The 14,711-nt window shown below is 36.1% G+C and overlaps 3 protein-coding genes across 6 annotated transcripts in view; 2 read left to right on the forward strand and 1 right to left on the reverse strand.

The window, feature by feature from the left end:
• LOC144847334 (adenylate kinase 9-like) overlaps window positions 1-1,463 on the reverse strand; it is a 28,978-nt gene extending 27,515 nt beyond the window's left edge. For all 4 annotated transcript variants that reach the window (XM_078703626.1, XM_078703625.1, XM_078703627.1 and 1 more), the window contains exons 1-2: window positions 1,326-1,463; window positions 55-279 (exon numbers count right to left, since the gene is read on the reverse strand). In XM_078703626.1, coding sequence (XP_078559752.1) covers window positions 55-279; window positions 1,326-1,340 — 240 coding nt within the window. In that variant the 5' untranslated portion in view covers window positions 1,341-1,463. The remainder of the gene's footprint in view (window positions 1-54; window positions 280-1,325) is intronic.
• On the forward strand, window positions 1,458-3,755 carry LOC144847355 (EEF1A lysine methyltransferase 4-like). The gene is made up of 3 exons (XM_078703653.1): window positions 1,458-1,670; window positions 2,252-2,535; window positions 2,763-3,755. Exons 1-3 carry the CDS (start codon window positions 1,526-1,528, stop codon window positions 3,066-3,068), a joined length of 735 nt encoding a protein of 244 aa, XP_078559779.1. The 5' UTR covers window positions 1,458-1,525; the 3' UTR covers window positions 3,069-3,755.
• A 1,160-nt stretch (window positions 3,756-4,915) lies between these two features.
• Window positions 4,916-13,896, forward strand: LOC144847352 (popeye domain-containing protein 3-like). Its single transcript, XM_078703650.1, has 5 exons — window positions 4,916-5,179; window positions 9,084-9,640; window positions 11,265-11,370; window positions 12,075-12,309; window positions 13,174-13,896. The coding sequence occupies exons 2-5, from the start codon at window positions 9,132-9,134 to the stop codon at window positions 13,182-13,184; spliced, it is 861 nt and encodes a 286-aa protein (XP_078559776.1). The 5' UTR covers window positions 4,916-5,179; window positions 9,084-9,131; the 3' UTR covers window positions 13,185-13,896.
• The last annotated feature ends 815 nt before the right edge of the window (window positions 13,897-14,711 follow it).

A 14,711-nucleotide genomic window follows, 5' to 3' on the forward strand; every position in this document is an offset into this window, starting at 1 on the left:
CTTTACAGTCAACCTATACATCGTAGAAATATTGTCCCAAACACATTGACTTACTTGGTCCCCATCAAATGGGTCTGAATCTATGTGTCGCATGATTTCCGAAGATGTTGCTTGCAGATCGTGTATGCTAGTTTCACTCAATGCACGACTAGTCGATAAATCAAATCCATGTGACATATCTATCTCTATGTCTGGTGTCTGTTCTGAATCTAGTAGTGCATGAGTAGTTGGCCGAGTGTCTGCCATGTCGATTGTAACGCTGGGCGTAACTGGTTCTTCCTATTCAATGACATTGTCTTATTAATATTGTGTTGTTTTAATATTTAATTGTATGTTTTAAACATTTCTAAAAAAAAATTAGTTTATTTAAGTCAAAATACTGATCAGATGATTACTTTTATTCAGAAACTAAAGACCTGTCTGTCTCAAAGTGTTTTGAGGCGTTAAAGCTGACAATTTAAGCATTTAGATTAGAACGAACAGTTTAACAATTTTAACTAATTTTAACTTGCTTCTGGAAATAAAAATATATTTAAGTTCAATTTACCACTAGACCAAAGCATGTAGGCCTACTTGATATCATTTTATATCATAAAACTGTACCGGGCAGAGATTAGTAGACCGTATGCAAATTTTTTATCTAGCTAGACAAGGCTGGGTCTTGATAATAAAGGCTTTATCAGTGATGGTGAGTAAAGCCTAAAAAAAATGTGATGGTTAATATTATAATAATTAAAACCTTGTTTGTTGTACTCAATATATAAAGACGATGGTGAGTAAATGAGTTATGAATTTAGGACTACCTAATAGGCCTCTCTCTAGGTTAGGCCTAGCTAGTCTAGTAGGCCTAGTAGGTAGGCAGACTAGAGCCTGACTGTGATGTGAGGCGCATCCGACGGCCGAAACAACTGAACTGTTGTGACGACAGCCGAAATAATATAACTTACACCCCCCAGCCAAGGCTAGATAATGGCATAACAAAGAGGTACAAAACAATGTGTGAAAAAACCCCTATTTTATTTAAGAACTCAACACCTCCTACGACTAGGTAGGGGCGAAACGACTCTACTCTGGAGGCTAGCTCCTGAACCTGTGCCACTAGCACCCTATCCTATTATCTCGCCGATTGTTCGTTCGTTCGGAAGGGGCCAGCCTAGCAATACAATGTTTTCCCGTATGGATTTCTGTGATCTTAGTATAATTTATCATCACTTAATTTCAAAATAATTTAATTATCTTATAAGAAGTATCGATACTATGAAATTATCGATATTATTAGATTTATATCATGGTTTTTATAATTTAATCAAGAACAGACAACTTACCTCGACTTCAGCCATATTGTTATCGTATCCATAGTAATAGGCAATTGACCAATGAACGTACGCAGAGAGTTCTTAACATCAAAAAGTGGTTGATTGGAGGCGAATGATTAGGTACCGATTTGGTAGAATTGTTATAGCTCACCTATTACGTAATCCAAGTTACACGTGGACAGTCTAGTCCAAAAACAAAAGATCGAACAATGAATAACTCTGACTTCAAAACAAAGGAGTATTGGAACTTAAGATTTACAAAAGAAGTAGAATATGATTGGTTAATGACATACAATGATGTTAAAGAAAGTTTGGTTAACAAAGTTGCACAATCAGACAGAATTTTAATTGTTGGTAAGTCACTGAAGAGAAGCACAGCAGGCACATGTTGTTATTAAAGGACGGGAAATATCCTCGTCTGGTCAGTGGTCGTGGGCGGTGGAAGTCAGTTCAACCTAATTTGTGGAGATCGTCTCTGTGATTAATATAGCCTAATTAATAGTGACAGTGATAGATGTTTAATTCATAACAAAAGTAGGCATAACATTATACCATACCTCTCAATGAGTATACGTTCTGTGCTATATTTTGGCGTTGTTTGATTGAAAATAACACTTAAATTAATCGATTGATAGTGACTTTTCTATTGTAACATTTTTTAACGTTTTTTGTTTTATCTGCTATAGTGCAGATACAGATACGGATTCCTTTTATTATTCAAAATAATAGAAATTACACTGCTCAAATCTGGGCTTGCTGTTATAATGTCGTAACAACTGGGTCCTCATCCTACCACTTCTAGCGATAATAACGGAGCTGATAAATCTAATTTAGTTTTATATGCATAGACCAATAAAAGATGATTGAATAGGTATACAATGTTAACGTCTATATGTCGTATTTCAATGAATTTATGATTTTTTATTTTTGTTAAGGTTGTGGAAACAGTACGTTTAGTGAAGACCTATACAGTGACGGTTTTAAGAACATTGTCAACATCGATTTTTCTGAGGTTTGCATTGAGAAGATGAAGGAACGTTGCAAGGACTGCACGAACATGACATGGCAAGTCATGAACATGAAAACGTTAGACTTTCCTGCAGACTCATTTGATGTCGTAATTGATAAAGCTGCCATTGATGCTCTGATGACGTCTGAAAAGAGTGCGTGGACGGTGTCACAAGAATGCCGGGAAGAAGTGGATGAAGTCCTTTCAGAAGTAGGCTAATTTTTTACAGTTGTTTTTTTGCTTATGGGAAAAACACAAGTTCTTCAATAATATTTTTTATTGTTTGAATGAATGAATGTGTCTCTCTCTAAGATATGATAAAACATGTTATGGTCATCCCCATCATAAGAACAGCTATAATAATGGTTCCTTAAGTACATTCAAGTTCACTCAAGTATAGTATAAAACTAATAACATCACTTTTTTTTGTTATTCAGATTAGCCGAGTGTTGCGACCAAATGGTACATTTTTATCACTGACGTTTGTGTCTCCAATTCTCCGCAAAGCCCTGTATGCAAATGAGAAATATGATTGGTCGATACAGATTACAACTGTTGATAGTACGCGTTTGTTTCCTTGCTATTTGTACAGGATGCAGAGAGGAGAAAGGTTAAGTGCTGCAGATATAGAACTTGCCCACAATCGATTCAAAGTGCAAGAAAATGTAAAGACTTTATTATTACCTAATGAACAAGATAACGAAGAATTTCTATTGAATATTGATTCAGATATTTCAACATAGTATCCTATTTACCCTATATAATGTAAAAGTACCGATACTCACCTATCTGGGTACTTCTTTCTCGCTTGGGGAAAATCCAATGTATAATATCCGCATAATGAATAGTCCTGCTTATAGCCGTCGATTCTTGTCACCACGGCAAATTCCGTGACTAAACTGGCCCGATTTCTGGTTTCTGTGCATGTCCCAGATGTCCATACGTCACGCGTACTAGATCCAGGCGCCCCGCAGACGGTTGGTATGTTTAGGCCATTCATTCATTGGCCCGAAGTCCAAACCGCTTCCTGGGTAGGCCTACATGTACGTGAGGGTCTCGGTCCCTCATCCCTTGGATGATATTCGGGACAGTCTGACGTCCTTTCTCCGGAGACCTCATTCCCCGATCTATTTCCACCCTATGGATGGGTGACCATCCCCCTATTTGCCCATTGTTGGCCTGCACCAACTTCTTTCCGTTGAGATTCCCTCTGGGGACGTGGACCAGGATATCCCCCTCGAAAACCCGGAGCCACATACACTTTGCTCCCGCTATACTCTTTTCCTCCTCTCCATGGGGACAGTCTTGTACCGGAGAGCCGCGCATACTCTTCAGCGGACCCCACAGAATCCTCCTCTTCACTAGAATCATCCCCTTCCCGGTCATCTGAATAGAGAGAATTCCCGAAAAGTTTGAAACTGAAGCTTTTGCTCCGGTTTTCGTGAACGTATATCATCCTTCCTGGGACCCCCGCCTTCTTAAGAGCACTTTTGATTGTACTGGCGCCCTTACTAACCGCGGATAAGTCCCCAGGACACTCAGACGATGTCGAATTTGGTATTTAAGTACACTTTTACTGCCATTTTAACGTTTTCATTTCTTGTATTGGAAATGTGTGTACTGTAAATTATACGCTTCTCCCTCGGAAATAAAAGAAAATTAAATCCAAATATGTTTTTTCTTGGTATTCTCAGTTATAACTTTCTGATTGTACTTTTTTAGCATAGAGCGCCCTCTAAGTAATATTCAAGTTATTTTCCGTTCAATTGACTTCCATTTTAAGACCATAATATCGCCTCCAATATTAATAATCAACCCCCAATACCGACATTGAGAAACTTGTTAATTATAAAAATTTATTTTTTGGGACCAGTCGTCTTTGGGAAGTTTTGATCGTGCCATTAAAATACAATTTTGTCTCGTGGTTGCGATTGAAGGATAGGCCTACTCGTCGGAAGCTTGGACCCAGCACATCGATGACGTAGGCACAACGTTAATGCTTGGTTCCCACTATACCGCAGCGCAACGGTAAGAGTGATTTGACCAATCACAAGCGATGAATTATTCGAACTTTCGCTTTTCATTCGTCAAATTGCATACGGCGCGCGCTTACGCCCTTGCGTGTGGGAACCAAGCTTTAATAATGTCAATTTATCTTTTGGACGGAGAGTAGTCGTTCATTTAACGTCTGTTCACACGGTAAATATAAGATAAGAATATTAAAAAGGCTATACATTAATCCATCATGCCAACACTCGCAATCGTCAACCCCTAGGTCTATAATTAATAGGTCTATAATTAATTATTAGACCGTGAGTAAATTGGTTCAACAATTTTATATTGAGTCCCTCATTATGTCAATATAAATTCAACAGCTTATGATTTGGACAATTCACTGTTCACATGGTGGCAAAGACAGCATTACGTGCGTTTTTATTTATAACATATTTGTCTGTCCAGGGATAAAAGGAGTGCGTTCAAAGAGCGTCAACAAGCAGATTTCTATATAGATTATTATTGTATCTGCAGCTGATCGTCGTGTGAAAAGCAAGCCTTATATTCATCGACAACTTCTATTGGTTGACCTCTCTGGGCCCCCGTTGGTGAAATACCGTGGATACCAAAAGAGAATCTCAACAGAAAAGCATAGCTAGCATAGCTGTCTTTCGTTACCTATATCGTTTCACTGTTTGAAAGCTTTTTACGCATTGCTGCAGTCAAGGCTAGAGAAACGCGCTATCTATCTAGGTGAGACGCAAAATTACGTTACACGTCATTAGCTGACGATCAACAGCGGCGTGTGTCGATGTTCGGCGCACTTTTGGCAGACGATTGAACCAATACCAAACGTCAGGTAAGATTGATAGGGAACAAAATCCCATCATTGCTAATTTGTGGTATTATTAGTATGTCAATTATTACTTGCATGAGTATATTCCATATTCAATTTATTAGCATTAGGTTCAAAGAACAAATCGCGCTTGTTTCTGTAATTCAATGCTTACCCTTATAGGCCTACAGCTAAGTTTACAACGCGAGTGCGCGCGTGCGATAGGCTTTATGCCAACGATTTATGCTGTGTAAAATAATTTAGTAATTTAAACAAAAATTAGAATACTTATTGTTTCATTACTCGATATTGGATACATAGTACTGTAACTATTAATATTTTTAAATACTTAACCATAACACGCGAGGTACTTGCGTGTAAGTTTCGAGTAAAATCTGAATGTAAACTCCCAATCAATTAGCTATATAAGGCATCGATAAATGATTTTTTTACGGTATTACATAATAGGCCTGCATCGCCTATAGTATTCCCCAATTTGCCCATGAATAGACTTTGTGCGTGTGTGTATCAAAAGAATATTATATAGTATCACTCGTTAATTATGCCGTAGGGTGTTGTTATCATCATGACAGGCGACAGGTGTCGTATTACAATCTCAATGTTTGTGTTCAAATCATAAATAAAATGATGATACTAGATTATACTGTAAAACACATGACTTGTAATTAATTGTATCAATATGGTTTGTATTGTGGCCTAATGAGATGCGAGGCCTCAAGAGTAAATTAAACCTTTGTCTTTGGCTTCGTCGTGGGATGGGAAGTACGTAGATTGGTCTAGGCCTACTTTATATGAATTCAATAGAAAAACATATAAAAACTAGACACAGCTTTGAAAGCCTATCATTTAAACTATGAACATGAACGTAATATGGCACTTGTTTATGAAACGTCAATGAACGCAACACATGTGACCATTTAGTTAAATATTGGCGTTTTATACAAGACGGACGGACGGGCGACATCTGCAGACAGTAAGTTTCTACTTTGTTTTTAGCATGGTTTCAGATAAGAAGTGAATTGCAAAGTAGATTGTTGATAGAAATATCAATATTCTTTACTACAGCGACTGTTGTGATAAATCACCAGGCGACACTGTGTGTACTTACAAGGCCTACTTATCATAATGGATGTAAAAGGACGTAGCTAGAAATTATGTTGAAGTTAACGTATGTTCCTTGTTCCAGTAAAAATATATAACTGTATAAGAATTTAGGTCTATTTGAAACTGTTCTTTCCACAGCAACATTGCCTGTCTATGTGGTTTTATGAGGTAAAATGGGGCGAGTTAAACCCAATAAAGAGGAAACCCCCAGGCAGCCTACTGTAGTAATTTGTGTTCGTATGGAAATAGGGGAATTAGTATTCATGAATGTTCAAAGCAATTTCAATTTAAACTTTAAAGGGTCGGATGATATCACGTCAAATCCACCCACGTTTCATTTGCGTCTTATTCTGGGTGTTTTACTTCTACTTTGACAGTTGACTGTTCGTTCGCTAAGTATACGTGCGAGTAACACTTACAGTAAACAAAAAAAACGCAATTCTACTAAATCATTTCGTTCTTATATTGCAATGACAGCTAAGTATGTTGCGTTTTCTGTATTGTCTGTAAAAATTAATCTATCATAGGTAATAATAGTGAGCTACCGTCTGCTTTATACATTAGTGCCATAAAACAGCTTGTGTTTGTTTGTATAATTTGATGTAGGCCTAATTGAAAGTTAGCAAAAAGAGGAAAGATGGAACACACTAATCTAAATCAGGACATTCCGTCACAATATGTTCGTCCGATTCTCTGTAACACTCTCTTGAATTAGAACTGGTGACGTAATGTATATAGCAACGTTTGTACATTTTATGTGGTCACAGAAGCTATCACAACACAAACTTAATCCATGCGCATCCATTGCTTTGTACTGTGGTAGGTCCTATAAAGGGAGCTTTCGATTTTATTTATTTATTTAACAACATCTTTATACATGATTACACAATCAGATATAAGAAAACCTGTTTTGCATTGTGGTCCTGTCTTAAATACAAAATAAATCAATGAAAACACAATTTGCGACGACTTCGGACGTAGTTACGACATGTTATGGTTGTACGCATGCGAGGACTAGGAAGTGACGTTGCTTGCTCGATTCTTTGACAGTTGTTAGGTCCAGGCGAAGACCAACACAATATGTGTAGATCGCAGGCCAGTTCGTCGTAATAAATCGGTGGCTCTCTAATCATTGCGTGAACGCAGACATAAAACTCCTATCACTGACCATTAAAAGCTGACAACACTTTTTTATGAGTAGGCCTATGCCTTTTTCAATTACAATGAAAAAAAAAACTTTCACTATATGCAAATACTATATATCTAATCCATTTATTCATATGCCATATGAATATTGCTTGAATTATTATCTTTGTTTCTTAGTTAGTCATCCGTGAGTGGGAGTTGGTGAGCTATAAACGTACTATCTGTATTGAGAATTGGAACATCTATTGAGAATTGGAACAGCCAACGGAATTTTCAATTGCCTGGATATGATAATTACATTCATTTATTTCGATCCATTGGCGTGCCGTGTAAACACCATAACAAAGTAGTGCACTAAGTGGTAGTAGGCCTAATGGTTTTATGAAAGTACATGATTATTGAAACTTAAACGTAAAATTTGATTTGTTTAAAAGGGTTTGCAGAAGACGACGGTTCTAGCATAATATTCAAACATGAGAAGTTCTCAATATTTTCAAATTTAACTTTGGGCTTTAGGTATAAATACCTCCATGGGCCTACTGATAATATATTTTATCACGGATTAATTAAAAAATCAAATTAATACGTATTGATAAGTTGATGTTATAGTCAACATATTGTACAGTAGGCCTAATACACAGTAGTATGTAAGAAAACATGGGGACGCATTCATTAGTGATAATCGTCACGTTAATCCCCAACGCGTTCCTCAAAGCGTCATCATTGCCTTATCCTCTCGACATACATTACACTCGATAAAGAATCCCCAACGCGTTCCTCAACGCGTCATCTATTATATCGCGTTGCCTTATCCTCTCGCCATATATTACACTCGATAAAGAGTAATTTCTGAATGTCAAATTATTTATTATTCAGGACTTGTCATTTCAAATGCATATTAGTAAGATATTGAAAAATATCGACATTACATTTTTTTGCCTTTGAAAAAAAACGAGTTTTAATATGAGAAAAGTTATCTATCATTTGTATAGTTATATCGGTAATTTCATCGTAATCATCACAGTTACTAGCCCTCACCTCCATACAAATGTGTGTATTATGGCCTGCCATATGTCTATACTATAATACTCTGTTTTTAAAAAGTTTGTGTCCCCGAAGGCTTTTAACCCGTCCCATGGTATAGTAATTCCAGTATCAACATTTATATTTTTAATAAATATTTTCTATTTTACGGATTCGGTGAATATGGGTGATGAAGCAATTTCGTAAAATGAATATGACTATAACCCGAAGACACAATAACCGAAAACACTAGAGTAAAAACTAGAGGTATATGAGTGACATCGATATAAAAAGCTGTGTAAACCATCATATATAAATACGGTCGATTAAGGCAATTTAAATTCGTGTACTATTACCAAATTTAAGACAGAATTAGAATCCTCATATTGATTTCCTCTGACATTTATCATAAAGCTTATAGTCCCAACTTCCTTTGACGTCTGGAAAGATCAAAAGTTGTATTGAGTATTTATAGGACATCTTTATCTATGTCATTTTCCTAAAGTAACTCCAAAATAGCCATTATTGTGTTGTGTAGATAGTATACACAAATTTCACATGATTCAATTGTTTGACATTGTTGGTGAATGTGGTGTTGTAATGAATATAAATTATGTTAATTATTCAATTGCAGGACCGAAGAAGATAACACACTTCTGGTAAAAGATTGTTTGAAACAAAAATGGGCGATAACTATTTGACAACCGAGTACCTCTTGGACCCAACGAATACCACCAACGCACCAGATGGTGAAGTGTGTTCTTCATGGCGTTCCTTGCACGGAGGACTTTTCCAGCTTTCTCAACTACTCTTCCTTCTAGGCTACTGTGCCCCTGTATCTGGATACGCTGCCGTCTTCGTCATGCACATCCTCATCTCGTTGGGGTTCCTCTTAATGGGCGCCTGGGGCTGGATATACGTCTGTGCCTTTGATATCTTTATGTGGTGCCTTACATTAACTATTTTGAATATGTGCCATGCGGCTTGCGCGGGCTACTTCATTCGGCCAGTCAAGCTAACGCAGGAGGAAAAGGATCTCTACGTACGTGTCTTCAAACCGTTCAACATCCCTATGCATATATTTCAACAGCTTTGCAGGATTGGAAAGATTTACTCTCTTAAAATTGGAGAACATTACGCGACGGAGAAACGAACGGGAAGTAACCGACTAGGAATGATCATTTATGGAAAGTAAGTTGAATTAATTCTAACATTAAACTAATGCAGTAGAATCCATCCTATATTAAGGGGACACCCCAGGGCCGGCATACCGATACCTTTCCGTGAAACGAATGACTACTACGAAAACACTACGTCACTACGCCTATATCAGGAGACACACCTATATTAAAAGAGCATTTTCCCTGAAACAAACGAGGGTCAATATGTTATTCATTCATTCATTTATTCATTCATTCAATCTTTTATTTCGGAAACTCTGGTCCATAGAAAGTAAATTACATATAAATGAAATAAATGTTTTAACCCTACGCCAAACTCTATTCTGGAGACACCTCTATTAAAGGGACATTTTCCCGTGAAACAACGAATGGTAATATACTTACGCCAAACCTCTCAGGAGATACCGTATTAAAAAGACATTTTCCCTTGAAACGAAAGAAGTAATATACTCGGCGCCAAACACACTCAGGGACATTTTCAGTGTCCCTTAAAGGAACCAACACAAGGGGACACCACCCGTTTGTTCGTTCAAAACTTTTAAGAGGAAAAAAGAATTGTAATTTGTAAATGATAATAATTATCTGTGGCCATATTTTATAATTTAAGTTTATTACAAAAGTTTAGATTTGTATGGCACTCTGGCACGATTCGTTAATGCAGATGTTTATAATGGAATGTTATCTATTGATTTTCTTGTTATCTTGTAATTGGCCATTATAAATTCAACATATAATTTAAAAGCACCAAAATATTCAAAAAATCAAAATTCCAATGGATATAAAAACCGTATTTTGATCAAATTGGTCACACGGGGATTGGTATGTTTTATTTCATCATAAGTAGGTCATTTTTAATTAATGTTAAGCTTGTTGTGTTTAATGTCATTGACTCGAAGAAAAGCATTTATGTGACGTCATGAAATCTGAATGCTTAATGCGCTTCATGCGTGGAAATCGACACACATTAATTCAACCGTTAATCAGGATTTATGTAGAATTTCGAAACCAAAATAAATTATTTTTAATTATCATTCTTTATAAGTAATTAATTGAGTACCATCATTATTATTGTTAAAGTAAAAAATTTATAGTATTAAAGTAATGCTTATATTATTAAGTCATTTAAGTAATTATTTAAGTAATCATTATGATTCAAATGTTTATTCAAAGTAATTCGTATTACTCAAGCAATAAATTAATTATTCGAATAATCTAATCAATTACTTATTTTAACTGTCTTTTCAAATTCCCTTTAAAATGATTTATGGTTAAGATATACAGGTTTTTCCAATCTTGGCATTTTAATATGTAGCAAGTTAGAAACGAATAATGAAATATTTCTTATATTTATACAGTAGAACCTCTATTAAGGGGACATCTTTTGGATCCATAAAAGTGTCTTCTGAATAGTGGTGTCTCAAGGAACAGGTTCTACTGTATTCGGGTTTAATTATGCTTGGTTCCCACTATAGAGACGCAGCAACGTAAGTGATTTGACCAATCACAAGCGATGGATTATTCGAACTGGCGCTTATCATTGGTCAACTCACTTGCGTTGCGCCTACGTCCTTGCTTTGCGTCTCTAGTGGGAACCAAGCTTAACAATCATAACAACAATTACTTTTACACTCTAGGGTGAAAGTATTCCACCAGGGACAATTCCTTCATCATATTCAGGAGAGCGAATTCCTTGACTCGCCCGAGTGGGAATCTTACTCGGGTGAAAGTGACGTCTTCCAGGTTAGAAATGTTTTTTGTTCGCAGGCTTAGTCTGCTTTTATTTGGTTTGGACGCTTTTTGTAGTGACGCGATCACCTTTATACTACTTTTACTGAATTTCGAACGTTAATGACCTGAACCACAAAACGCATTAACGATCACTCGTTAACTTTCAATGTTTAAACACACTAATGTTTACTTTTCTTAATAAAAATGTTGTTTGAACGTTAACGGTTTAAAATAAAAAGAAATGCATTCATATGTAAATGGCAAGGCCCTTTTTCGTGCACTATGTATATTGCATATTCTGTCATATCGATCGGTTGATAACTATGTAAATGATTCGAAATCAAAATGTTAAACATTGTATTTCCAATGCTAAACGTGATTTTATAGATTTAATCAATTCACATTTCGTTTTTATGTTCATGATTCGCAAGTATGATTTTTGATACATAATAATTAATTCATGTGAAAGTGGTGGCGGGGGCCAACTGTAATTTAATGGTAGGGAGTCTGCATATAACAAGGAGAAGACCCGAGTTGGAGTTCCGGTTGCTACGACTTTTTTTACGATTACAGATTTTGACTTTACTCCCAATACTAGGAAAGGTTTCTACCACCAGACCCCCACTCCATTGCATGATACAACATTTTCATTGTTTCTCTCGGAAATTACAGCGGTTTTTCAGTGAAATAATGTTTCGATCTTTCACTCTAAATAGGTAACAATGACTGCATCCTCATACTGCCGCTATATCATCTGGCCGAGAGAAGGGCTACTCGAAGTTCTAAAAACTCAGCCGTACTTGGAATGTGTCTTCAACAACCTAATCGGCAATGACATCGCCACTAAACTATGCCAATTGAATGAACGCAATGTGGTAAAGGGGGCACCCAAACCGGACATCAGGTTGCCGAACGTCATCCAGAGACCGGCAAACCGCTACAATATGAAAGGTCAGTCAGGGACAGTCGCTGTATGCGGCGCTGCTATACCAATGGGCCTAACAGGTGAATAAAGCATGAGCTGGGTTCAGTGCCTAGCCTATGTAGTTCATCCCGGAATCCTTAGTGACCTTGTGCTGCCATAGTTTAATCTTGTCTTTCTGCTGCCATCACTGTCTGTTAGCTGTCCTTATACGAAGTCTTATTCCGCATACTATTTTAGCTTGTTGTAGAAAAGTTTCCTAAAAAACCTTCATGTCTAGTCTTCTCAAATGTTTTTACTCAGTCAATTTTAATATTGTTTCGGTACGTTTACTAATCAGCATCTTTGCTAATAACAACGCAATTCTCCACCAAATTAAATGTGTTCATGGCGCTATCTCTCTGCCATTCTAATTCCTTCATTACCGTACTAGTTGATAGTATAGCTATGTAACCGTCGTACAACACATTTTTTTACCATTCCACAGCCAACCATGTCTCCTTTATATCATGTAGTGTTTTGCAGCTATTTGATAGATGGTAGTTTTGTTTCCTTTGACGTCCCATAGCCATTCTATCCACTTATTTTTCAACATACAGTACTGTAAATTGATTGATGTACCGTAGTGCTGTAGTTATAGAACATTTAATTTCAGATCAGCATCGGAAGATGGAACGTATTTGGCCTTGCTTATTTCCGAGTTCTCGTGAGCTGGTTAAAGCTACGACTTATATATACAAAATAATCAAAACAAAATGTACTAAAATCACAGAAATATACACCACGAAACATTGATATGAACACTAATACATTCAGAAGTGTATTAAAACAACAGCGGTGTTTCTTTCTTTCTCTTTAAATAATAACCATTTTTTCAACTTCTATTTCTTAAGGTACTAGGTAACTGAGTTTTATAATGAATCGGTTTGTGTCAACATGACAGATCTACCATGCGATGATGACGTAACAACAACAACAATTCGTCTTCGTCGAAGATGACAAGCAGCCTCTTTGGCAATCGACTGTTGGAAATGAAGGCTTCGACGAACCAGACAGAGATGAAAAGGATCAGGAACAAAACAATACAAATGAGAAAACAGCTGAGGTCTAAACATAATGCCAGCTTTTGTTTGCTTCATTACGGCTATTATTATGTGTTTAAACTCTCGGGGGAGAAATCAAACGCCAACTTTGAGCATTATGACGTCACCAAAATTAATCTTGAATCTCAAATCTAATAATCAACATTTGATAGTGTTTTTTTTTATATTTTTGCTGTGCACATAAATATTGAAGTGAGGATGGTAATTGTTTACTCGTTACGATGGTTACGTATGATTTGGAAAGATCATTCCAATACAACTATTATTGTGATAAATGCGTCACAAATTCTGCTGCTTCCTATCACAATACTCATAAATCATAATATAAGATGATAATTAAACTCCGGCGATTAACCAAATATAAATAGCAATTTACTTAGATTACAAGGCTTAACAGTTTATGACGTCATTTAAAATAATTTCCATAATTAGATAGCTTTTATAAGTCAGGCCTAGATTAGAATATACGAACCAAGTGAAATACAATATAAATCGATTATTCCCAGAAAACCATTCACCTTGTATATATCCATTTTTTCAACATCACATATTTTACGCGCGCGTAACACTATTAGCATTCTTTGTACGCGCGCGTCAGATTATATTAGCCTATTAGAGGTGATTTCCAATATATATAATATAGGTCTATATAGTGTTTTTTTTAACATTTGAAACACATACGTATATCGAAGTACAGTATTTTAAGAACCTGTGATATTGCTGCAACATTCCTATTGTGTGTCCGTTCATTTTATTTTATATCCCCAGTTAACGACTTTTCTACATATCTAGTGTTTAAAGAGCTGCTTTCGAACGCAAAAATGTAGCCAACGAAAATATATTATTGCCTCATAATAAATATTATCTGTTTGTATATCCTTCAAACCGAGTATTTATTACAATATTACAATCTTTGATAAAGAAGATATAGGCCTAGAATATTATTTCGTTTGCATATGATTAAACAGCAACATTATCATTATGACATTGTTATAAAATTGGTTCCAACCATACGTTTACGCGTGCGCACCAAATTATATCCACGAGTGTACTATATTCTACATTGACATAAATAAATTTAACATTATCTTGAGCGCATTAAATATTATAATATATTTACATAAAACAAATCACCTTTGATCTCTCAATTCAGCTGCTATTCGATTATCAATATCAGTATCAGTTCAATTAGGTTACGGGCTATTATCAGACTTATATAGTAGTTGTTGATTGCCCTGGTAACCGAGATCTTTAATAAGCTCAAATTGCAAATCTGCAAGGACACTAGCTAAACAAATTAATTGATGTTGCAATTAATATATCTCGCA

Source organism: Antedon bifida, chromosome 7 (genome assembly GCF_963402885.1).
Source record: "Antedon bifida chromosome 7, ecAntBifi1.1, whole genome shotgun sequence".
Lineage (NCBI taxonomy): Eukaryota > Metazoa > Echinodermata > Crinoidea > Comatulida > Antedonidae > Antedon > Antedon bifida.